Source organism: Scleropages formosus, chromosome 16 (genome assembly GCF_900964775.1).
Source record: "Scleropages formosus chromosome 16, fSclFor1.1, whole genome shotgun sequence".
NCBI lineage: Eukaryota > Metazoa > Chordata > Actinopteri > Osteoglossiformes > Osteoglossidae > Scleropages > Scleropages formosus.
The window spans coordinates 15,374,342-15,398,585 of record NC_041821.1 but is presented as its reverse complement, the minus strand read 5'-3'; the positions used below and the strand labels follow the sequence as shown (position 1 = coordinate 15,398,585).

The window sequence follows — 24,244 nt, the reverse complement described above, 5'->3', positions numbered from 1 at the left end:
TATTGAAGGTGCTGAGTGAAGTCTGGTATCAAACACTAGGGTAAAATTTTTTTGAGGCACACGGTTGAAAAATTCTAAGGCCTGTGATGCCAGGAAAAGCTCGAGCCTGACTTTGGAAGGGTACAACGAGGGTTTGCCGCTCATCAAGGTGAAATATGACAGTTGTAACAGGACACACGTCATAGTCTGCCACATTAATGTAAAATATGTCAATTATATTTCCGAATGCTTATATTTCTGTTAGAGAATGGGGTACAATTAATTATTAGCACCTTTAATTCACATGGCACCACTATAACATAACAGTATGTAAGATTTATATATGACATCCTTTTCTTACTCCTGTAGATGATAAGAAGTCTCTGCAGATGCCGTTAACCAGAGGATCTCTCTGTAGTCTTTTCATAAATAGGGTACCTACGTCTACAGTGTTATGACAGAAGCCAGGATGACTCATGGATGTGTCACATACGCATTATCAATTCTGTATCTCAGTGCAGGATGAAAGATATAAATGAAAAAATGAATGGCAGAACGACCGAGTGATGTGGGTTTTTTTTTTTTTATAGTTGATACCGCTAGTATGCAGGTGGCGACAAGTTCATTCGACCTCTTCCAGAAGAAACACATTATTAAAGCGTTGGGAATGCACGTAAAAGCCTATTATTAGGTGTCCATAATAAAGCACGGGGATGGGAGAGGCTTTTGCGTCACACGGTTTGCCCCACACTCTGCATGTCAATTGAGAGGCGAGGCGGCACGTGATTAAAGCCTTGGCGCGCGCAGACGCTGCTACTGAGGCTGCATGGAGCCCGATCTGTCCGTCGCACCTTCGACCGTCTGCGCGAGACGCCGAGCTGCTCTCTTTATGCGCTCTTTTTAGCTCAACGTACTGGAGCTCTTTTATTCTTCGTCCGACTCGAGCCAGGTAAGAAAATGATCCATACCTCATTTCCTGCTTTGCTTTGCAACTAATTATACTTCTTAGGTAGGGGCTTCCTGTGTGCGTTGGTTTTTACGTGATTCTGATGGTGAAATACATATTTATAGGTTTTTTTGTCCAGTTTTCTTCTGTACATGTGACAGATTGAAAGGAAGGTGCATCCTCTACAAATCAAAATGTTAAATGTGGCTGAATTTGCTTACTGAGAAAACTAAAAATGATTCTCGTAGACGATCGTACGTCTCTAGGTACCCCTTTGATACTTAGTAATTACTGTGTGTGTTTGAAGTGGAGAAGTAGGTAGGTGTCGTTGCCTGGACGCGAAGAAATCGAAGAAATTACATCTTTCCTTATAGTAAAAATTTTCTTCACATATTATATATATTAGCGGTGTCGGATAAATGCGACGAGGATGTGGAGTACAGATTGAAACATATAGATTTAATTATTAATGTGTCATTGACTTGCAGCATAGTTTGACCTTGAATACCATTCAAAGTGAACGTCAGGTTGGGTTTTTTACTGCGATCGGGAGATGCGCTTGAAATACATCCTTGTGTGCTGAAAATGTCCAGCAGAATCGCGCGGGGAGGTGAAAAATTTATAGCGCTGACAGATTGCTTAATAGCAGCGGTTATTTTTAGCCTTGCTCCCGTAGAGAGGCTGGCCGACACTGGAGGCCATACCAATAGATCGCACCCGTCTCTTTGACCACTTTGACATATTAGTTGGCTTCATGACCGTTTGTGCACGTGCTCCACGCATCCGAGCTGATGATGCTGAGAGAGAGCGAAAGATCACAGCTCTACTTCATAAGCCCTCAGCAGTCACCATGTCTCATCCGTCACATCTGCGTCATGCCTGTGTTGATAAACCTTCTCTTGCTGCATATTTGCATTTTTATAGATGGATTTTAGAGTCATTATTTTGCTGCCATATGTGACTTCTGCTCTAAGTACCTTGCAATTTCAATCACACACAGTGGGAACAGAAATAGCTTAAAATATAAAAAAAGGTATGGCGATGGAGGAACCGAGAGTGTGTCATCACGGACCTTGATCAGGTGTGATGACACATTCTCGGTTCCTCCATCACCATATCTTTTGCTCCATCTATCAGAGACCTAGTGGTTTACAGGACTGAACAGTTTGCTTACAGTTTCTATCATGTGAACTTCATAGTTCCCACCCTCTCCTCCTCTCACTGATTACTTACCTCCAAGAAAAAATGGTTATTATTCATCTTACACTGATCAATCAGGGCCTGTAGGTTTGTTTTGTCATAAGCGGTGGATATCTCAGACATGGCACACAGTGAGAATGTGCACGAGGACAAGTGGATACTGTAGCAGCAATAGAAGAGTGATCGTTTCATAAAACGCCATTGCCTAGCAACCAAACCAGACAAAACTGGAACATATCCTTCATAAATGACACTTGAAACCTGATCAGTTATATCATCCTCAGGGTATTGTTTCACAGAAAGGTAATAACAATAAGCCACTTAAGTAGTGACTCCCACATTCATTGCCGTCCTCTGTGGTGCTACATGGATTTAAATATTACATATTAGTACATCATTTAAGATTAAGATACTTGATTGTCATTGTATGAAATACAATGAAATTTTGTGTGAAACCAGCAGCAGAAAGAACAATAAAAAGTACGTATTGTATAACTATATATAGACTTACTTGCAGCAATTTACATACTTTAAGGCAGTATATTCATTGACTTCTGTGATACTACATTGACTCTTCTTTTGGCTGTGCTTTACTGAAAGAAAGTGTAATATTTCTGCTACTTACATTCATGTGTCTTTCAAACTGTGTTTGGATACCCTATTATAAAGTTAGAAAATAAACTGCAGAAAATGTTTGCTGTGCATTCTGCATATCAGGAAGAACTAAAATGAAACTGCTGTTTATTTTTATATCATGTTTTCAGAGATTACATTACTAACAATAATGTGTTGACTTTTGTATGATGCCACTTTGATTTACCTGCTGCATGTCACAACATTGCCACCATGTGTCAGAACTGATGATGATCCTCTGCAATATTTTCTCTAGTTTTATTCAGCTGTATTTGCGCTGACGTACTTACGCAAGGTACCTAACCCAAATCACTTGTGTGAATATCCACTTGTATAAATGAGTAGAGTTATAATTCACTGAAAACAGGGGCTGGCTAAGGAATTAATAATAGTTATAATTTTTATAATGTGCCTCTAAAAGACCTACTTTTACAATTCAAGTTTTGAAAGGACAATAAATACCATGAATGTCAACTCATAACTCGCATCAAACAAGCGTTCTTCGGAATACCACATTTTGGCCTTGCTGTACTCGTTTTCCTTTCGTTAATAGAGAGGGTCGGATCCGTACTGTATTATGTCTTCACTCAGTGTTGTAGCCTACCGTACATGGCAACATATTACAGAGATCTGGAGTAATAGAGATGAGAAAGTAATCAATTAGAAATCCAGAATACAACCGTAACTGTGGTATTATCTAGCAGTTTACACAAGATACTGTATGTGTTACACTACTCTACCTTGTAACTTTAATACGTAACATTTTGAAACCAGTACTGCTGTATTGTAATGACTGTAGCACCACAGAGCATTAAATAGTACTGGCTGTCACTCTTTCGTGAATGAGTGAAGGAACAAGATTTACACCTGCTCTACTTCATTTTCTCAACACAGGGCATATTTCACAGTCCCCTAAAGTAGTTTTACTTTTCTCTGAAATCTACAATTCTTTCACTTGTCTCCGAGTACTTATTTGATTTGTGTCAGTCTGAAGCATAAATACGTAAATTATTCCGTTTAGACTTAGAATTCCGTTTAGAACAGCTATGTGCGTGCAGTGTTTTACATTTAGACACTGCTGTTTCAGTACATGTACAGTATTTCTTAAAAATTTGAACTGAACAGCTGCTGATTTACAATATTTCTACTTTTTCTGTAAATTACAAATGAAAAATATGAAACTTGTTTTTTAAAACAGTGATCTAAAAGTGTTCCAAAGCATCCAAGAAGGGCATTATAAAAAAATAAAATTAAATTTAAAAGAAAACTGAATATTGGTCTACTCATTACTGAATGAATGGAGCAAAATCTAGAGTAAGATTTACACTTTCTGCCAGTCTTTGTCTTTTCCACTATTTACATTTTAAACGCTATAGTATTAGTCGTCTTATGCGGATATCAAAAATTCGCATGTGCTTTTTGTCTCAATTTAGTCACAGCCAAATACTCTGTACTTAGGGCTCTCCATCAAAGCATAACACTCATGCAGCTTGGGAGGGGGGAACACAGGCACGCTTCTCCTCTGATGTGCATGTTATGAGCCACTCATTGCTTCGTTGTGTGGGCTGCAAGCTTCATCAGGCGACATAACAAGAGGAGAGAGCTATTTCTGTTTCCACCATCAGCCATGTTTGCACCTAGCCCACTGTAGGTCTCACGGTGTGCAGTGAGGGAGGGAGAACTCCAATAATCCAGGACCACGATGAGCCTGTTTGTGTTTCCTGGTCTCTCACTACAGATGGTTAGTGGCACAGCTTGGTTTTGGACCTGTATTTCCAATATAGGTCGCCTGTGCCAGATTACCTAGAAGGCTTTACACACCTTTGGGCCATACAATAATATCCGAAGGTACGCCTATTCAGGTTTTGATAATTCAGCTTCATGAGGATTTTCATTTTATACCAACACTTCTGCTGATGAGGTGTTTCTTCATGTTTATGAGGGCTGAATTTGGATTTTGCCTACTTCCCAACAGCTGAGTGGCATGAGACCAGAGCCACCGTGCAGTGCTCTTTGCAGTTATAGTTTGGCTCATGCTACATTAAGTTCTCAACCTCCATTATCCCTTGTTTGCTAGTTTCACTTGTAATCTCATTAATCATGGCCCTCATTTGGAGTATGCAAAGAATGTCAACTTGTCTGGTGAGTGTGAATTCATTTGCGTTATTTTAATGGATTTTTTTTATTGTTGTTTTTTCATTTAAGATTGAAATAGTACATGAACACAGTATATGTATGTATGCTAAGTGTATGATGTTTATTAAGTTTACAATACATGCTTGGTATGAAAGAGTTGAACAAGCACAGGTAGACAGCTTTACGGTATTACATAATAATTAATGAAAAGAAACTGCATTGTTATTTTGTGTTAACTAATAGATATATCATGTTAAATTTTGAATTCATTGGGTTTCAATTTTAATGGGATATTTAATATTTTAACATAAACGGGTATTCATTTTTGGGCTTGGGAATGTGTACCATCTTTTACCATGAAAATTTATTGTAATTGTATCTTTGATTTTTGAGGATTCATCTTACAGAGGGTTTTTCAGGAACTGAAGACTATATATTTCACGAAATAGCTGAGATGTGTTTTACTCAATAATCTGTGCTCATCATTGCACGGGACACAAGCCATCCTCCAGTTATGACTGTTAGCCCAGAAGATTTGGTGTGGACTTAGCAACAGCTTTGTATTAGAGCATAACAGAAATTAAAGAAGCGAACATGGTGACAGTCTAATAGAGATAGTAGAGCAGATCTACTATCTCCCACCACCTTTGATCCCTGTCCAGGAAACACATAAAAAGCATGAAAGATAAGAAGAAACATAACACATAAAATTAAATTTTGATAAATTTCAAGAAGGGCAACAATCGGCACATTCAGCACCACCGTCACTTCAACCATGGTCAATTTAACAGAGGGAATTCCACCCACCTCAGCAGTTGGACTCACCAAGATACACCAGCCCAATTCCAGCTGCTGATTGGCTGAGAATACTCACGTTCTTATCACTGATTGGCTGTCATTCCTCCCATACATTGGCTGTTGCTTCTGTAGGCTTCAGGCATGTCATTGTATTTGCATTGTAATTTGAAATTATATAATATTGTGGAACTCATTTTATACTAGAAAGGCAATCGTACAGTGAAACAAATGCATTGCGATGCCAGCATAATGTGATCGTTTACTGTTTTTTTATTTTTTCACCATTTATTAACATTTCTGAGAAAAAAACATTGATAATTTTTCCATCCCTACAAAACCCAAGAAAGTAAATGGTGAAAGTTGAACTATTTTTTAAGTCTTAAATGCTTTGTGTATCAGAGCATAACGAATTTATGTTAACAGATTTAAATACTCAGTAGAGATACCCATATGATACAATGTCACTCTTTCTAGAATGACCTTATCTCTTAGTAAACTACATATTGTCCCCTACTCCCGGTGTTGGCACAAAGGAAAAAGCCAACAGACAAATAAAACTGATTATCCTGTATGTGTTCCTCTGAAACGAGACCAGAATTGCACATAACAGTCCCATTCTTGTTCACATCCCTTTGCGCTTCTGTGTGTTGTCCAGCTCCTGTGTGGCCGCCATTTTACGCAAAGGAGTTTTGTACTGCAAGCCGTAGCTCAAGCTCCTGCGAACCGCCATCCTCGCAGCACGGTAACAGCCACAGGAGGACCCGATGCCGAAGAATAGCAAGGTGACCCAGCGAGAACACAGCAATGAACATGTCACTGAGTCGGTGGCTGATCTCTTGGCTCATGAAGAGCCATTGGACTACAAGAGCAGTGTCATGAATGTGGACAGGGCTGGCAAGGGCACACCCCAGAAGGACAAGGGGCCCACGGACATACCCAACGAGGATGGCCGCCCTGCCTGGAACAGCAAGCTGCAGTATATTCTGGCCCAGGTGGGCTTCTCTGTGGGACTGGGGAACGTTTGGCGCTTCCCCTACCTCTGTCAGAAGAATGGTGGAGGTGAGTGTTTCTGGTTTTTCAAGTGTAGCCATGTGATAAACTCGCCTACTTCTGCTCTCTGGTCTTGCGATGCACTGATCTTTGGCTGGAGGTCACCTTCACCATCTTGCTTTTACATCAAAATAGGAAGTTAACATGGTACATGTGCTTAATTTTAAACTCTTCTTTTACATTTGTAATAGAGGGTCAATAGCCTGAGTCATAGTAAGGCATAGTTAACATGAATCAACAACTTTTGGAGGAAATGTAAACAAGCCCATGTGAAAAATTAATCTATATCTATATAGTTCTGACTTTTTGTTTTAACAAAGATATCACATGTAAAATGGGAATGAAAGTAGTCAGGAAATGTGGGGAAAGTGCTATAAAATTTTTATATTTCCCAGAAAAGTTTAAAACAAATTATTTACAATGAAATGAGGGAATTGTGGAGTACTGTACCAATAGACAACAAGGACTTTTATCAGAGAAGCTAGTTTTAATAAATCTGAATGTGTTATTAAAGCAGTGAAAATACTTTGGTTCTTTAGTCTGGTTAAAGGTGGTATAAAGAAGCAGGACTCACTGTAGTGAAATGGTATACAATTAAATGTTTTAATGTGAGGGGGTGTGGTGGTGCAGCAGGTTTCACAGGGTCCTGCTCTCTGGTGGGTCTGGGGTTCGAGTCCCCCTTGGGGTGCCTTGTGATGGACTGGCGTCCCGTCCTGGGTGTGTCCCCTCCAGCCTTACGCCGTGTGTTGCCGGGTTAGGTACCGGTTCACCGCGTCCCCGCTCAGGGCAAGCAGTTTCAGTCACTGTGTGTGTGTTTTCATGTGTCTTTAGTATGAAGGTATAAAGCAGGAGGAATAGCACTGGATGTATATGTACCTGGGGAATGTGGGTAATAGAGTATTCAAAGAGTTTTTATTAAAAAAGCTCTTTCACCAATACTATAAAGATGTCAAGTTAATTTTTAATTGAAAATTTATTTTCTAAATCGTTCAAGTATGTTTTCACTGTGTTTCCTAGGGTAAAACTAGATTATCGATTATTGTAGATTATCGTATGACTTTTGAATAAGGTGCTTGCTCTGAATTTTCTTTATGTTCCTTCTGAAGACCCTGTATAAGGAAAGCTGTACTCTAGGCAGTCTCTACCTATAGGGCAGTACTCTGAAAAGCTTGATATTAATATGGCTTTTCATAAAGCTTTTCATACTTTAGTCTTGTTTTTGTGATGTTTGACAACATACATGGCTACATATTGCAGAGCAGATCAGAACTCACTGGTTTAATCACTGGATTTGTCAATTGTAATGTCATCCATTACCTTTGGCAGGATGACTCTTTCCAACAGGTGGTGATCATGTGCGGTTCCTGCAAAATATAGGTGTGGTGAGTAAATTGGAAGGAAAATTAGTTCTATGGATGCATGCAAAGATGCTGCCATGCTGAGCAGGAAATGCTTCAGCTGCACTGCAGTAAGGCTTACAAGTTAAAGGGCTTTTCTATGGCAAGATTCCAACACCATTCGTTTACTGCTTGGTGAATGCGTTTATTTTTCTCTCCCCACCTTGTTTCCTCTGGCTCCTGTTATGGGTATGACATTCACAGGAGATTCAGCATTACTTCCACCAGCCACATGGACACTCCTTATTTGACAGGATATTGGCATTTGATCCACAAATTATACTGTGCCAATCGCCTGGCTTTCTGCTTGCTGTGGATATTGGCAGATGCAAGTTGTAAAAATGAATTTCATGTTTGTGAACAACCAAGTGTTTTTGCACAGGTTTTTTGGTGGATATTTGACTAAATGTACATACTTCATACTCAGTGCTTCCATCCTAGTTGCTATATGGTGTTTGCAGTGTGCTCCGAGCCTTGCAAATGCGCTGTGATGCCGATGAGATTGTGCTTACAGAGAGGAACGAAAGTTTAACCAAGATTTTCTCCACTTGTTTTGCTAGTATTGTCTTGTTCCTTTTGTCTGTTTATGTTCCATTTGTGTTTACCTGTGTTTCTGTTAGCTTCTGTTTGCTTGTGTTACCATTTTTTTGGGTTGTGTCCATTTATGTTAGCTTGTGTGTGTGTGTGTGTGTGTGTGTGTGTGTTACAGGCTTTGTGTCAAGTCATGCTCATTTGTGTTTTACTGTGGTTAGCTACCCTGCTTTGGTCAGTTGCTGTCTGCCTATTGAAAAGCCATTACTTCAGGTTGTTTCTGTCAAGTCTCCTGTCAGGTGTTATCAGTCTTGGTTGCATTAGTAGCATAAATATTGGAAATAAATGTCCCATTCATCTGAAGAACAGCTCTCAAATACCTTCTGGTGCCTTCTATCTGCTATTGTAAATCAACCCTCTTCTACCCTCCAGTGCCATCTGCCATCTATTCTAAATCAGCCCCCTTGTAAACTCTTGTGCCCTCAGTCAGCTGCTGTATTTCAGCTCCCTATCAAACTTCACTGATCTCAGCCATCAGCAGTATACAGTCCTCTGCTGCCCTGTAGTGGCCTCCTCCATCCAATGTACATTAGTCATGTTAATAGACTACAGGGCTGTCAGCCAACTACTGTATATTAGCCCTGGTGTCACTCATGTCCTCAACCAGCTGCTTCAAATGGACTCTTTTCTTCTTTAGAAAAAATATTTTTTCTTCTATAGTTTCAGTGTTCCAGCCAGTTTTCATATTTTACGTTTCTAGGACATTTTCTCTTTGTTGGGTTTGTCCCTTCCTCTTGTTTCCTTCTGTCGCCTTGCACCCATCCATTTGTCTCCTTGTACGGTGCACATCTTCAGCTAGTCCACCATTTTCTTCTGTGAATTATTGCTCCCACTGTATTTAAAAATGCCCCAGTTTCCCAGCCAAAGAACTGATGACTCACTGCCTTATCTCAGGCTGGAAGTCTGATTCTAAATTCCTCTGCATGAGATAACTTTAAAGCCCACTGGAGAATATGTACATGCCACATTATTAAAAACCCAAACTTCTCTCCTCCACTGCCATACCTTTCGCTATATCAGACATTTCTGTTTCCAGTTAAAAGAATCTGAATTCAAAAACACCATTCCTCACTCATTCACCCACGTTAACCACTTGTCCAAGTCAGGGTTACGGTGGGAATCCGGGGCACACCCTGGTCAGGATGCCAGTTCATTTAAGGGTCTAAAACCGCATCCAGTACTGGAAATGCAAACCAACCTACTAATGATGTTCAGGAAATTCAATGGCGGGGGTGCGGTGGTGCAGCGGGTTCGCCTCAGTCCTGCTCTCCAGTGGGTCTGGGATTCAAGTCCTGCTTGGGGTACCTTGCAGTGGACTGGCATTCCATCCTGGGTGTGTCCCCTCCCCCTCTAGCCTTACGCCCTGTGTTGTCGGGTTAGGTTCCACCTTGCCGCGACCCCACTTAGGACAAGCAGCATCAGGCTGTGTGTCTGTGTGTGAAACTCAGTGTATCCTAAAATTCTGCTTTTTGGAGTTTTCTGATAGGCTGTCATTATCATTACAGTCACTTATTCCAAAGCCATTGTTTTTGATGTTACAGTAGCTGCATATAGAATTGGTAGGGAGTAAAATTAATTATTTTACTCCTTATCAACATCCTTATTTTACTGTGACTAGAGCAATTTAGGATTAATATATTCACATGTAGCAGTGGAAGAGGCTTAAATCAGTAACTTTCAGATTGTGAATTTATTAATCATTATTATGCAATTAATTGTAGAGTACACACATCTGTGTGTGGCTGTGGAAGCTGGTTCATATGTGTGTAACTAATAAAGTTCACTTGTTTAGCAGGTGCTTTCCTCCAAAGTGGCGTACAATTATTAAATATTATTTAGCTGTCCAAGGCACCTTAAAAAGCTGGACATACTATTGCAAATCTCTTAAAATCATTCATATTTACACAGCAGAGCAGTGTAACACATGCACTTACACACATTCCCAAACTAAGTGTAATTTAGATCATCCAATTCACCAGAAATGCATGGACTGTGGGAGGAAACCTACAAAAACAGGAGAATATGTAAAAAGAGAGAGCGGGATATGAAGCCACATCTCAGTCCACAGCCCAGGAGCTCTGATATCACCAGTGGTACCTGCGGTGCTGCCATGCCACCCCTCTGAAGTGGAAAATGAACCACTGTTTTTGACTTTTGCCATGTGTAGTGCGGATATCTGCAGTGTGTGTTGAGTCTATGTGTGTATTTGTGATTGTGAACAGGAGGTAGGATTCAGACAAATTTTGTTATATATACATGTGTATGTGTATATATTACTGTATAAATACACACATACATACTGTATGCATATGCATACATTTACTTTGTAGAGTACACGTATATATGTATATGTAGTTAGTTAGTTAAGATGTGTGTTTTTAAGTCTCCATGGAATGGGGAAGTAGTGTGCATGTACAGTACTGTGCAAAAGTCTTAGGCACTTAGATGTTGCACAGAAATATTTTAGACGGTTATTTAATGTCTTCTGCATTAGTGTCAGTGGGAAAGAGCTTATTTTAGGTTTCTAAGCATTCCTTTTGCAAAAAGTTACAGTATTACAGTAAGAGTTTTGCATGTGGTTAAAGAAACAAAGTACACACACACACACACACACACACACACACACACACACACAATCTGAAACCACTTGTCCCAAGTGGGGTCGTGGCGAACCGGAGTCTAACCTGGCAACACAAGGAGTAAGGCTGGAGGGGGAGGGGACACACCCAGGACGGGACGCCAGTCCATAGCAAGGCGCCGCAATCAGGACTCGAACCCCAGACCTGCCAGAGAGCAGGACCCAGCAAAGCTTGCCGCACCAAGCAGTTGTTGATGATGGATGGTTACTAAGCTTTGTAGAAAGTTTATTAATTAAGAGCATTATTTTTGTAAGCATTCTCACTTCACGGCTTTTTCCTCAAGTGCCTAAAACTTTTGCACAGTACTGTGTGTGTTTTGTGATGTGTATACACAGTGTGTGTTGTGTGTCTTGGAAAGGATTAATGACACTATTCTGTAGCATTGCCTGTACATGGTTAAAGGTGCATCTGTGTGACTACCATGGTGACCTCTCTCCTCCCACCAGTCCGATTACCAAAATTAGGGGGATTAATTACAGACTGGCAGCACAGCTGAAGAAAGTAGGATGAGGGATTTGCTTCCCCCTTTCTTCTTTTCAGTGAAGACATCCTTAGCCTCTCCCTGTTCTATCCAAGGAAACCAACACACCACCAGCTGACTGCAACGGCTCAAAATGATTTTACTTTGAAGTGCATTAAAAAAGGATCTTACTGTCACTACGGTGGCAGCTCACGTTATTGCGGAAGAATAAAGGAAGTGCAGAGTATGTTCGCACACACATTTTCAAATCTTGCCTTATTGTTTCTGGCATTTAAGGGGGTGTATCTTACCTGTAATTCTTCTTCTTTCCCCTTAGGTGCCTACCTAGTCCCATACTTCATCCTTCTTCTTATCATTGGTATCCCGCTCTTCTTCTTGGAGTTGGCAGTTGGGCAGAAGATTCGCCGTGGGAGCATTGGGGTGTGGAATTACGTGTGCCCACGGCTTGGTGGGATTGGGGTGTCTAGCCTCATGGTGAGTTTCCTGAATCAGTGACACCTTACCATTCAAGACTTCCTGCTCATCCTCTCATTCCCATGTTTACTCAGTGTTGAAGAGACTCATTCGCACAGTGAATAACACTAAGTAGTCTTTTGCTGGTAGACTTTGCTAAATTTTGTAATGCCTTCAGATGAAACCCTTAAGTGGATAGCACTGCACACCAGTTACAGTAATAGCCACATGCAAGTATTTGTATCTCAGTGGATACTTTAATCATAATGGATCCCATTTTAAAAGGAATTATTACTATGTACAGTCGGATTCTTTCTTGGAGCAATGTTCAGGTTAATAATGTTGCCAAAGGATACCTCCAGGGGCTTAAGTGAGACAGATTACAAGCCAATATCCTCAGTCACTGCTTTACCTTCCTCGGTAATGAAGTACAATTAAAAAAAAAATGATGTTTTGACTCATGAAGAACATTAAACACCCCAAGTCAATTTTCTATAAGAGTGGTTGTCTTAGAAATACTGAACTGTAGTCTGTATTGTATTGTTGAGTAATTAAGTCTGTGAGGCCCTAGTGCTACCCACTACCCTGTACTAAATGTATAATATTGTAATGACCCGTGTTACTGATTCAATGTAAATAGTTGCATTATGGGAAATAATGTTAAATGTGTGTAACCACTGGGGGCACTTGGGGGAGAAGTGATGGGGTGACCGTGTCTCCCAGTGTGTTGAGGAGAGCCTAGGAGTACTAAGGCAGACTAGGAAGGCTGACTGTAAGCGCAGGTCCTAGAGGAAAAGGGGTCCTCGGACTGAGAGCATTATTTCCCTTGCGCTGGTGTTCCAATAAATCGTTTGTTATGAACGCTGTCTTTGCGTCCTTCTTCGCCCCATCCAAACCCATGGTGCTGTGTGCCACAATATCCCTTTGGCTGTTTTTGAAAGAAAGTCTCATGTGCCTACAAATTTGGAGCATAAGACTGCCTGTTGTATGACATTTCTCAGAAAATAAATGAGGATATAGAGAAAGAGGTTTTATTCAGTTTGGCTTTCTATAGATAAAATGGCTTATAAATATACGATAGCCCTCAGACTAACACAACACATATTCCATTTTCTTTTTTACATTTTTGGACAACAGAATTTGAAAAAATGTGCATGAATTTAAGGTTCTGTAACTCAAGTTGCTTAAGTGCTACACTGAATCACCAGCACAGACATGTATTTGGTTAACTGGACTGTTTGCTTCCCTAGGTCTGTGGCTTCGTTGGTCTATACTACAATGTCATCATTGGCTGGAGCATCTTCTATTTCTTCCAGTCATTTCAGTACCCTTTACCATGGAGTGAATGCCCCATCAGGAAAAATGAAACTCAAGCCAGTGAGTGGAAGGGGAAAAACAGGGTGATTGTGTCTCTAGAGAGGCTCTACTCCTTCTTGTGGATATGAGCCTTGAAGCAGTGTTTCTTACCCATGCACCACCCACTTGTGTCACACGCTATTGTTAAACTTAAGGGAAAGAATGGAAAAAAAGTCATTAAATGTAAAACAGTTATAATGCTGAAAAGATCAGCAAGGCTGTTTCTTACCATTCTTTGTAAAATGTTTAAAACAATTCAGATATTTCACTTAAACAATTATGGATATATTTGGGGAGACTAACTGAAATTGGGGAGAATAAACACAAAAAAAAAATTACATTGCTCCAACTTGGTTCAGCAAGTATGAAAAACCTATCCAGAAATAAAGCTGACGTTATCTAACATTCATACAAACTTCATGAGCATCCACCAGCAATAACCAATGCTTAAAATTCTCACTGTACCTAAGTTGATCAAAGGAAAGGAGGGGGTTTGAGTTGCATAAAATTTGGCTATAAAATTTGTTGTACTAGACTGATTTCAAGAGCTTCCTTGAGACACTTGTTCATTTTTATTTTCATCCTTTCGTCTTTTGTTATGCCATAATTTTGTTATGCAATACTTCTGTTCTAGAGAAGTTATAGTATTAGTGCTTGTGTATGTGTACTTATAAACTGGTGTAGCACTGAAACATCAGTTGTAAGAAATACGTTGTCTTGAGTCAAAGCTACATTGCACAGCACACAACTTTTTCATTCCTTAACTTCCTACTTGCCTTAAGATCCTTATACAATAAGGAAATTTGCATCGCCTTTTTAGAATCTTACAGGAAAATCTCTCCCTAACCATATGGATCATCACAGTGTGTGTATTCTACACTTTTACTGTAACTCCCCTTTCTTACCATAGTTGTGGAGCCAGAGTGTGAGAAGAGCTCTGCCACCACTTACTTCTGGTACCGACAGACACTCAACATCACCAGCACCATTGCTGACAGCGGCGGCCTGAACTGGAGGATGACCCTCTCTCTGTTTGCGGCCTGGTTCATCGTCTGTCTGGCCGTCATCAAAGGCATCCAGTCTTCAGGAAAGGTGGATGTCTTTGTGTCAAGTGACTGTAATTTCCAAAACTTTCTGGTTACTGTGCTGGTAGACTGGGTAATCTATTCAGAGAATGAACATATTACTCAGGGCTGGGTTAGACCGAAATACCCACAGACCTACGACATGTAGCATGAAGTTTAGCCTATTGAATATGGGCTGTAACAGTATATACTGGGAGTTATGTGCAAGGTAAAATTGTTACTTCATGGAATTCTTTGTCTGATGTCACAGACAATACATTCATCCCCTATTATTCGGTTTTATATTTACCATTCAAAATTGATATGATTGAATAAAAAAGTAAAACCACATTGTTATAGTTACTCATTCTTATTTATTGTGTTAGATGACTTTTTTTCTGAAGACATTAAGCATCATTTAGGATGACTGAGATTTGCTTAGAATGAACTAGAATTTTTCCCTAAAAGAAATAATGTAATTATTTCTGTGATAGATCAGACTCGCAGGTGTATACAGACACACACACACACACACACACACACACACACACACACACACACACACCTATTTCTGCAAAACATAGAAAGAACGTTATCCAAAATGTTCCTGTCTCCCAGAAAACCTCTATGGCTGTATATTATAAAAGCCTCTGGCCTCTAACTCTGTAGCATGATGTTGCAGGTTAATCGCAGAACTTTATCCATTAATGATGCCCTGTGTATGTCCACTCACTCCCAGGTGATGTACTTCAGCTCACTCTTTCCCTATGTGGTGCTCTTCTGCTTCCTGGTGCGGGGACTTCTACTAAGGGGATCTGTGGATGGCATTGCACACATGTTCACACCAAAGGTGAGAGGAGACAATGATGTTAAGCTGCTAATGAAAACAGCCTATGTGAACTCATCTGCATAAGAAAGGGCTCCATGGTATCAAACTCAAATTAACTAAAATATTACTGTGAATGACCAAGCATTACAGACATATCAAAGGTCAAGTAAAAGTATGACTGCATGTTTTGGTAATGCAAAGAGGAATCAAAATTTCATGGCTTTGCTTCTAGTAACGTAAATATAGATTTTGTAATGAAAAACTAAGATCAGAAATTAACATTATATAAAAATTACAATTTGGAGTTTTTCTGCTTAGGAAGTTGAAAGTTACTGAAAAATGTCTTGTGTAAATGACATTCATTTGGTTATTTTAATGAAGTGACTGAGACTAACTGGTTTCCCTAGGTTAGTCAAAATGGCTTTTTTTAATCACTTTAAAAATGCTAGTTTAATCAGTTTATTTTTCATAGTGCTGCCTTGTTTCCTCAAAGAGCTTTACAATGTGCAGTTTAGAGTGTAATTAGACAGTGAACTTAAGTGCTCAAGAGCAGTTCTGACTATTGAATTATGATTTCGTTGTTAACTTCTGTGGTAGAGAACGAGGCATATCAAAGAGAGAATAAAACATAAATAATGTTTGTGGGTTCAGTGTTTAGTGGTTTGATTCATTTGAGGCAGGAGATCTGTTCATAATGACCATATCTGAGCTCTGTGGCTCGGCTTCAGCCAGATGGGCTACATGGCTCTGGTTCAGTCTCTGCCAGCTCTGCATTACGGGTGTTGCTTTAGCCCAGTCATCTCTCGGTTTGAGTCCCTCCGGACATGGTGATGGGTGTCTGCGTTTTGGCTAGTGTTTCAGATCATCTCTGTGTTCTGGCAGCATGCCCAGAGGACACGTAAGAGAAAGAGTCCAAGGGGCTCAATCTGTGTTCAAGGATTACAGTAATTTTTGCTGCAGGGAGGAACACAGCAGCTCTGCAATTCTGAAGCCTCGTGGCAACTAGCACACTGTCAGCATAGTAATAGTCAAATTATTATAATTTACAACTAAAAACATTACTCATTTGTACTGCACACTACCATCTGGGCTTGATCACGGTGAGGTAAATAGCAGGGTGTCTGGCATAAAGGGTCCATGGTGGTCATTATGGAGTGTATGCTACTAACAGTTCAGTCATCTTTAAGACAACTTGAAATTTTATACACCAGCAGAAGTGTTTTAAAATCAGTATAGGATTAAACTGATGCTTTGGAAAAAAGTGTCTGCTAAATGAATAAATGTAAATGTAAGTGCAATTATACAGCGCTTTCTTCTCCTAGTTAACATTCTGGTGGTGTCATTTTCACGTAACAGGAGTGTGTCTGCAACACGGAAAGAGATGCATGATTACAGCTTATACCAGTTCAGTTGATAAGTGAATTTATGTGTCCTGTACACAGCTGCATGGAACTCTATATTAATTTTTGAAACAAAGGGTCCCTCAAGCATTTCTTTTTTTCAGAGTTTTTGCTGCCTTGTTAGCTAAGCAGGTTGATAAGAGAAGCAAGTACAAATTTATGTACCACAAATTCACATATTGTTTCCAAAGGGAGTGATGAAGAATATGGTCCAAGGAACTAGACTGTATGGGGCACTTAAGCTGATTTCAGAAATGTACCCCTAGACCAGCCATGTTTTCCAGCAGCTTCTTATGCATATTTGAACAAATTATTAGGTTAAAATTAGGTTCAGTTTTGTAAAGCTGTCATGTGAAACCCACTCCATGTTAATAGTGCTACCCTAGACTGAGTTGAAGAATCCTAAGTGCTGTAGTCTTCTAGTCATCTACATACATAAAGCAGTTACCTATGTGTCTGTTCTCTTGTCTTTCAGCTGGAGAAGATGCTAGAACCACAGGTGTGGCGGGAAGCTGCCACACAGGTTTTCTTTGCCCTGGGTCTGGGTTTTGGTGGTGTTATTGCCTTCTCCAGCTATAACAAGCAAGACAACAACTGCCACTTTGATGCAGTGCTTGTTTCCGTTATCAACTTCATCACCTCAGTGTTAGCAACTCTTGTGGTTTTTGCTGTGCTGGGCTTCAAGGCCAACATCATGAACGAGAAGTGTGTCATCGAGTAAGTTCCTTATTGCAGATCAAATACTCAAGAAATGTAGTTTTCCTTGTATAGCAGTGTCTTTTAAATTAGGGATTTAATTTGTCTCAGTGATGCACTTAGTGCAATTAAAACCACTTCCATGGGCTTGAAGGGATCAGATGTTCTATGGAATAGTACATTTACCAACATTGACCAGACTGCATAGGCTTAATTTTTCTTACATTTTTAAATTCTTACGTAGTCGTCCACCTACATTCACTTAAAACTAAAATGAATACTGTTACATGTGCACTATTTGGCATTGCTTGTAAGGCTCCATGGTCAACATAGGTCAGTTTAGCAGCAAAATTAACCACATAGAATTTATAGTGAAATGTTCTGCTTTACAAGACTGACTTCTCTCTCTTTCCTGGTATAGAAATGCAGAGAAAATCCTGGGGTACCTTAATTCTAATGTTCTGAGCCATGACCTTATCCCCCCACATGTCAACTTCTCTCACCTAACGACCTCAGACTATGCTGAGATGTATGGTGTCATCAAGACAGTGAAAGAGGGCAGCTTTGCCCAGTTGGGGCTGGACCCTTGTGTCCTGGAGGATGAGCTGAACAAGGTAGGCCTTAAAATCCATTGAACACGGTTGCATGTCTGTGTATTAACAATAGATTAAATACCAGATTAACAAAATAATTACTACAAAACTTCAGTATTTTTATTGTTTGTGTTTGTTTTTATGAATGTTTATTATTTTGCAACATACATAAAAGCAAAAGAAAGCTTGAGAAATTCACAAGAGACTGACGGGGGTTCTGGTCCTTTCATATGAAAGATTGCAAAAAAGGTCATCTGATAGGACTTAGATTTTGCCTTACCTGGGGGTCAACAGTAATTAAGTGGAAGGTATACGCATTTCTAGTCCAATACGCAGATATAAAACTAAATTTTCCTGGTATAACATTGAGTTAGAAGAGTTGAACAGCAAGTGAATTTCCTCACTCCCTTTGTCCTTTCTTTGTCCTGCATCACGAATTCATATAGCTCTCTTATCCTTCTCTCGTCCCCACAGGCAGTCCAAGGAACAGGGCTGGCCTTCATAGCCTTCACTGAGGCCATGACTCACTTCCCAGCCTCACCTTTCTGGTCCGTTATGTTCTTCTTTATGCTCATAAATCTGGGCTTGGGAAGTATGATCGGGACCATGGAAGGTATAACTGCACCTGTCCTTGACACCTTCAAGATCCGGAAGGAGATCTTCACCGGTGAGTATGATTGGGACTATAGAGGAATAAGCAACCTGTCCTTGAAACTTTGAAGGCCTGGAAGGAGATCTTCACAGGTCTACACAGGCCTTTCATGCTCTTTAGTTTTGCATTTCAGGGTTAACTTAGGCTTGACCAGTAATTTTCTTATGACTTGCTTGTGACTGAGTTAAAAAACTGCTATGAAAAAGTCTTTCCTAATAGGATTCAGCAGAAATACTGTCTTTCTTTCTCTCAGTGTGCTGCTGCATAGCTGCCTTCATTTTTGGCCTCCTGTTTGTCCAACGATCGGGAAATTACTTTGTCACCATGTTTGATGACTACTCTGCTGGACTGCCTCTCACCATTGTGGTCATCTTGGAGAACATCTCTGTGGCCTGGATCTACGGCACTAAGAGGTACCACTTTAATCCATAAGCACTGCAGTACGATGCAGACAACAAAATGTGCTGCATCATAGGAAGAAAGAAAATAAAGCTGCTTTGTGGGAATTCACATTTTTAGTAAAAAAGTTTTCTGTAAAATGGCTTACAACTAAAAGTCTTAATGGCAAGTCATATGTACAGTAGAGACTAGAGTAGAGAGAGGAGCTTTAAACCGCGACCTTTATTTTACAGATCAGTGACCCTAACCACTACACTACTTGTTGCTATGTTCAGTGTAGTTGAAACTCTTTCGTTTTGATTTTTCTTATGAAATCTAAAACATCCCATAATGTACAGTGGCTTTGACACCAGGTAGTCATAAATTTGTTTTATTAGATTTGCAAAGCTCTAGGGAGTTTTTTGGAGAGTGTGAGCCGGGTTCTTTGGATGAAGTTTTCCTCCAGCTTTGGTTCAATCTTTCTTGATATTAGGTTCATGCAGGATTTGGAAGACATGCTGGGATTCCAGCCCTACCGTTTCTATTACATCATGTGGAAATATGTGTCTCCACTATGCCTAATCATACTAATTTCTGCCACCATTATTGAGATGGCTGTCAGTCCTCCAGGATACAATGCTTGGGTACAGGAACTGGTGAGTGATTTTCATTACATTAGTATTAGTTTTAATTTGTTTAAACTCTCAAAAAAAATATATTTCAGCTACAGCTGTGCTACCTGTATGGACTCTCAACCCTCACTCCTTCATATTATGCCTTGCAGGCTGCAGAGCGCTTCCAGAACTACCCTCCCTGGGCAGTAGCTATGTGCTTCGCTCTCATTATAGTGGCATTGCTACCGCTGCCAATGGTCTTTATTGCCCGACAATTCAATCTAATTTCGGATGGATCCAACAAGCTGTCAGTTTCTTACAAAAAGGGAATGATGAAGGACATGTCCACCCTTGAAGATCAGGATGAAACACGTTTCATCCTCAGCAAGAATCCCAGTGAAACTCCATCACCTATGCCAACTCATCGTTCCTACCTTGGTCCTTGCAGCACTTCCCCACTAGAAATGACCAACAGCACCCCCAGCAGTGGCTATGGGACTGGCTATCAGATGACCATAACTCCTGAATCTGAGCTATGATCCCGTCAATGCTTCTTCTCTGGGCACAATACCGAAGCAGAAAGGGAGACGATCCAGGACTGGTAGTGTCCCCCACCCCATTCTCTCACACTCCAGGGACTCACAGGATGTTTCTCAACCCTCATCCAAAAGGAAGTGCTCCTATTACAGTGTTTCTCCTACCATATTCAGAGCCTGAAAGCACTAAGTCTAACTTTCAAAATCGTCCATTACGTGTTAGCGACTCCCCTCAATAAATTCATAAATAGGTCAGAGGAAAAACAAACTGCAATTGAGCAGATAGGAGGTGGAGTTGAGTGAGGAATCTACTGCTTTGCTGAAGTCTGTTTGTTGAAGGCTTCTTGCTTCATTTGGAACTCCATAAAGTTTGCTGTGGTTGAGGTGTCTGTAATGTTGCAATAAACTAAACATTATGAATACTGTGGGCTATACCAGGTGGTTTCAAAAGGAAGGCTAAAGGAAAAAAAAAAGATTTTTTTTTTTTTCCTCTTTTGTCTTGAAAAAATCTGATTAATAAAATATTCAGGAATGTCGGGTTCCATTGCCTTACCACATCAAAATTTTTAGAGTCTTTTTGCCTGTTTGATTGTCCTAAGGCCCACAGCTGACTAAAAAACTTCACCCTTGTTGGTTGTTTTTGGGCAATAACTTGTGGAGAGTAATTTTTAAATAATCTTGGCCTTCCTCTAGGGATTAGACATAGAATGCTTGTGTTTGTTCACCTTTTTTGTCTGTAGTCTGATGGCTAGATTCCCACTGTGTGGTTTTGGATATGCTGGTGCTCCTGCATTGGACTCATGACTATTTATGATGCGTTAAACCCATTGTAGTTAAAGATTGTATTGTCTGCAACACATGGACAGTTAAATTATAGAAAATATCTCGACTTCTATAGGAGTTCACGTTAGCAACTTTGTGAATTGATGAATTTGTGAAGCTGACAACAATGACAATGACACCAAAAAATCTCATATATTTGTTGTTAGAGTAGAAATAGTAACTTTAAGTACATATAGTTAAATTAGGTAGTGTAATATCACTTTGTGTCTGAAAAAAGTATTTCTTAATGGAAACTGAAAAGGTTTCCCTATGCTTATGAGCAGGATGCTTCACTTTTGTGAGTATGGTTATGTTCACAGAGAAACCATGATATGGTGGACTTAATGCCACAGTATGCACAGTATATATTAATTATGTCACTGTAATGTAGCTTTGAGCATTAGGAGATGATCCAGTACCCTATATGACTACCAGCAAAACCAGTAGGAGGTGTAGTTCTGTCCATGTACACAGGCTGGGAAAAGGGGTCAAGAAGTTGCATTTTTGGACCAAAAAAACACGTTATGTTCCTTGTGATATTCCTTTTCTATTATGCCTATTTCTGATATCCAGATTGAATAATTTTTTTTTTTTTTTTATTTAAACCTATCATCTTTTCATTTCAACAAGCACAAAAATTTCACAGTACCACTGCTCAAATGGTTTTTAATAATATTTGCACATTTAACTAAAGACTCTTGAAAGCAATGATAATTGATAATCATGTAACTGGATAAAATATGTGCAAATTTTTTGTGCAAATAGTTTGATGTGTCAAACAAAGACAATTATTTATAACTCCCTGGGAAAGGTAACAGAATGCTTGTCAGGGGTCTACTCACAAGCAGAGAACACATACTTCATAAAGTACACAGGCTCCTCATATTATGAAGGCTGAGTACCTGGTCAAAGACCTTATTCCCCCTCAGAGGCCAAAGACAAGTTTTAGCTGAATTTGTGACTAAATGATTCCTGTGGTTTCAGACGACTGCAACCCTTAACTGGACAAGCAGTTACTCACAATAAATGATTGGCTGCATGCATTTTATTTATTCATCTGTTTTCTGAAATTTCTTTAGTGAAGCAAATGAACCTGTTATTACCCATAAAGCTGATAGAGGACAGTAAAACTCACCCAAGCAGAATAGAAGAGTAGGATTGCCTTATTCAGTTGGTTTCCACAGCATTTATAAATCATTGCTGATGTTAAATAATTTTGGCCATCAGTAACAAGATCACGCATGTGATGAATTGTCAACAGTCAGAACTGAACAGAGTTTTGCAGATACAATATATTTTTACTTTAAGTAATTTCAAATTATTTTAATATAGTTTGAAATTTATAAAAAATATTCAAGTGTAGCAAAGTAATGTTTTTATTTATTATAGCTATATCCAAGATTTTTACAAAACCTAGCTCACAAATAAATTGTGGGGCATTTTACTGATTTACCACTTAGTGGTAAACTTGATTTTGGAGTTATGAACAAAGCAAAGTATGAACAGACTTCTCGTCTCAAATGGGTTTGCAAGTTGAGGAGCTTGTGTAGTAGTATAAAACTTTGCGTGCTCACCCATTAGGCATGACCCATAAGTGCAGTTGACTGAGAGCACAGGCACTGGGCATCTCCCATTCCTGCTAACATATGAGTAAGGAGACTGCTTCATGCGGTGCTCCCAGTGTCTCACAGATCTCTGACCCTTGAATTGCGCATCTAGGGTTTGGTTTTCCTTTAAATATAATGTTGTTTCTAATGTTGATAGCATTATGTATTGTACCCTTTTCTGTATTCTCTGTGTTAGTAGTTTTTGTGTACTACACCCTCTAATTCTTGTATGTGATATACATAGTTCCTGGTGCTAGTGAGGTTGTTTGTTTCACATTCCTAGGTTGCAACCTACAATTTTTAGGGTTTCTTTCACCTGTAATTAGACTGAAAGCAGAATAAAAAAGCACATATTTTTAAACAAGCTCATGATAGGCACAGCTTCACACCAAGCACATGATGCTTAGAGGACCTGCGACCAAAGCTTTTCAGTGGACCACATGGCACACACACAAGTGGTCAGAGCAAGCCAAACAACAGGGTATAATCTCAGAAGAACTGATTGGCACAAAAATCCATCTGTTAGATGAGTGACTTGCAATTTGTTTTCGAGCACTCTTCATGCAGTTTGAATTCATAACTAAAACACTTACTAATTACTTTGCATTTATCTAAGGTGATACAGATTTTCCTATTTCTAATTAGCCTAAAAATAAGTGTGGGACATTTATATTACGTATTGCTTTATACCAAGTCCTTTTTTTTTTCCTGAGAATAATTAACACCTGTTACATGGATTTGCTTAAGACCACGGTCTATTAATTTCCTCGGAGAATTATCAGCATGGTGGAGCATAACAAGCATGTCCTGGACAAGAGTCCCTACTTCCATAACAAGCCTAATCACATCTTATCGGTTTACCCCATTCATTTCTCTAGGTTCAGTCCTCTAAAAAAAGTCCCATCACCTGCAAGGTTTCTTTTGTAACCTGTGTTCTGTAGTTTAAAGAAGTAGAGATAGATAACTGTTTCTTAATTTTCTTTGTCTTTAACAGTTATTTATTTTTATGTGACACTAGAAGCCATGCTAATGTGTAAAAAGTCAACAATTATATTTATATTATTGTATATTTAATGTGTATATGTTGTGTACATTGGCAAATTGACAATACAAATGTGACAGGTAAATAATTTAATGGTACTTGCTGTAAATACATTGGTGTATATTTGAAAATACCTTTATTTTTTGTAGTACAGTTATGCCTTGCTAGGGAACGGAAGAAAAGCAGTAGTGGGGTGAGTGGGAATAATGGAGGAGATTGTGTTAATGAAACTGTGGATGAGTTTAGTCTTGCTTTGTGTTGTTCCCTCTGATCTTGATGTTGTAGTGGTCTGAATTATAGTTACCAATCCTGTAAATCCTGTAAATCCTAGCCTGTGTATCCTTTTACCCTT

The 24,244-nt window shown here is 39.5% G+C and overlaps 1 protein-coding gene across 1 annotated transcript; it reads left to right on the top strand.

Moving 5' to 3' along the window:
• The first annotated feature begins 727 nt into the window (after positions 1 to 727).
• slc6a17 (solute carrier family 6 member 17) lies at positions 728 to 22,553 on the top strand. Its single transcript, XM_018751135.2, has 12 exons — positions 728 to 928; positions 6,348 to 6,751; positions 12,167 to 12,324; positions 13,554 to 13,680; positions 14,570 to 14,751; positions 15,463 to 15,573; positions 17,428 to 17,669; positions 18,070 to 18,262; positions 18,716 to 18,908; positions 19,147 to 19,306; positions 19,765 to 19,927; positions 20,056 to 22,553. Exons 2-12 carry the CDS (start codon positions 6,457 to 6,459, stop codon positions 20,422 to 20,424), a joined length of 2,193 nt encoding a protein of 730 aa, XP_018606651.1. The 5' UTR covers positions 728 to 928; positions 6,348 to 6,456; the 3' UTR covers positions 20,425 to 22,553.
• The last annotated feature ends 1,691 nt before the right edge of the window (positions 22,554 to 24,244 follow it).

Coding starts and splice junctions, on each gene's coding strand:
- slc6a17 (XM_018751135.2), top strand. CDS start 6,457: ATGCCGAAGAATAGCAAGGTGACCCAGCGAGAACACAGCAATGAACAT. Junction 6,752..12,166: donor CTGTCAGAAGAATGGTGGAG/GTGAGTGTTTCT, acceptor CTTTCCCCTTAG/GTGCCTACCTAGTCCCATAC. Junction 14,752..15,462: donor GCATCCAGTCTTCAGGAAAG/GTGGATGTCTTT, acceptor ACTCACTCCCAG/GTGATGTACTTCAGCTCACT.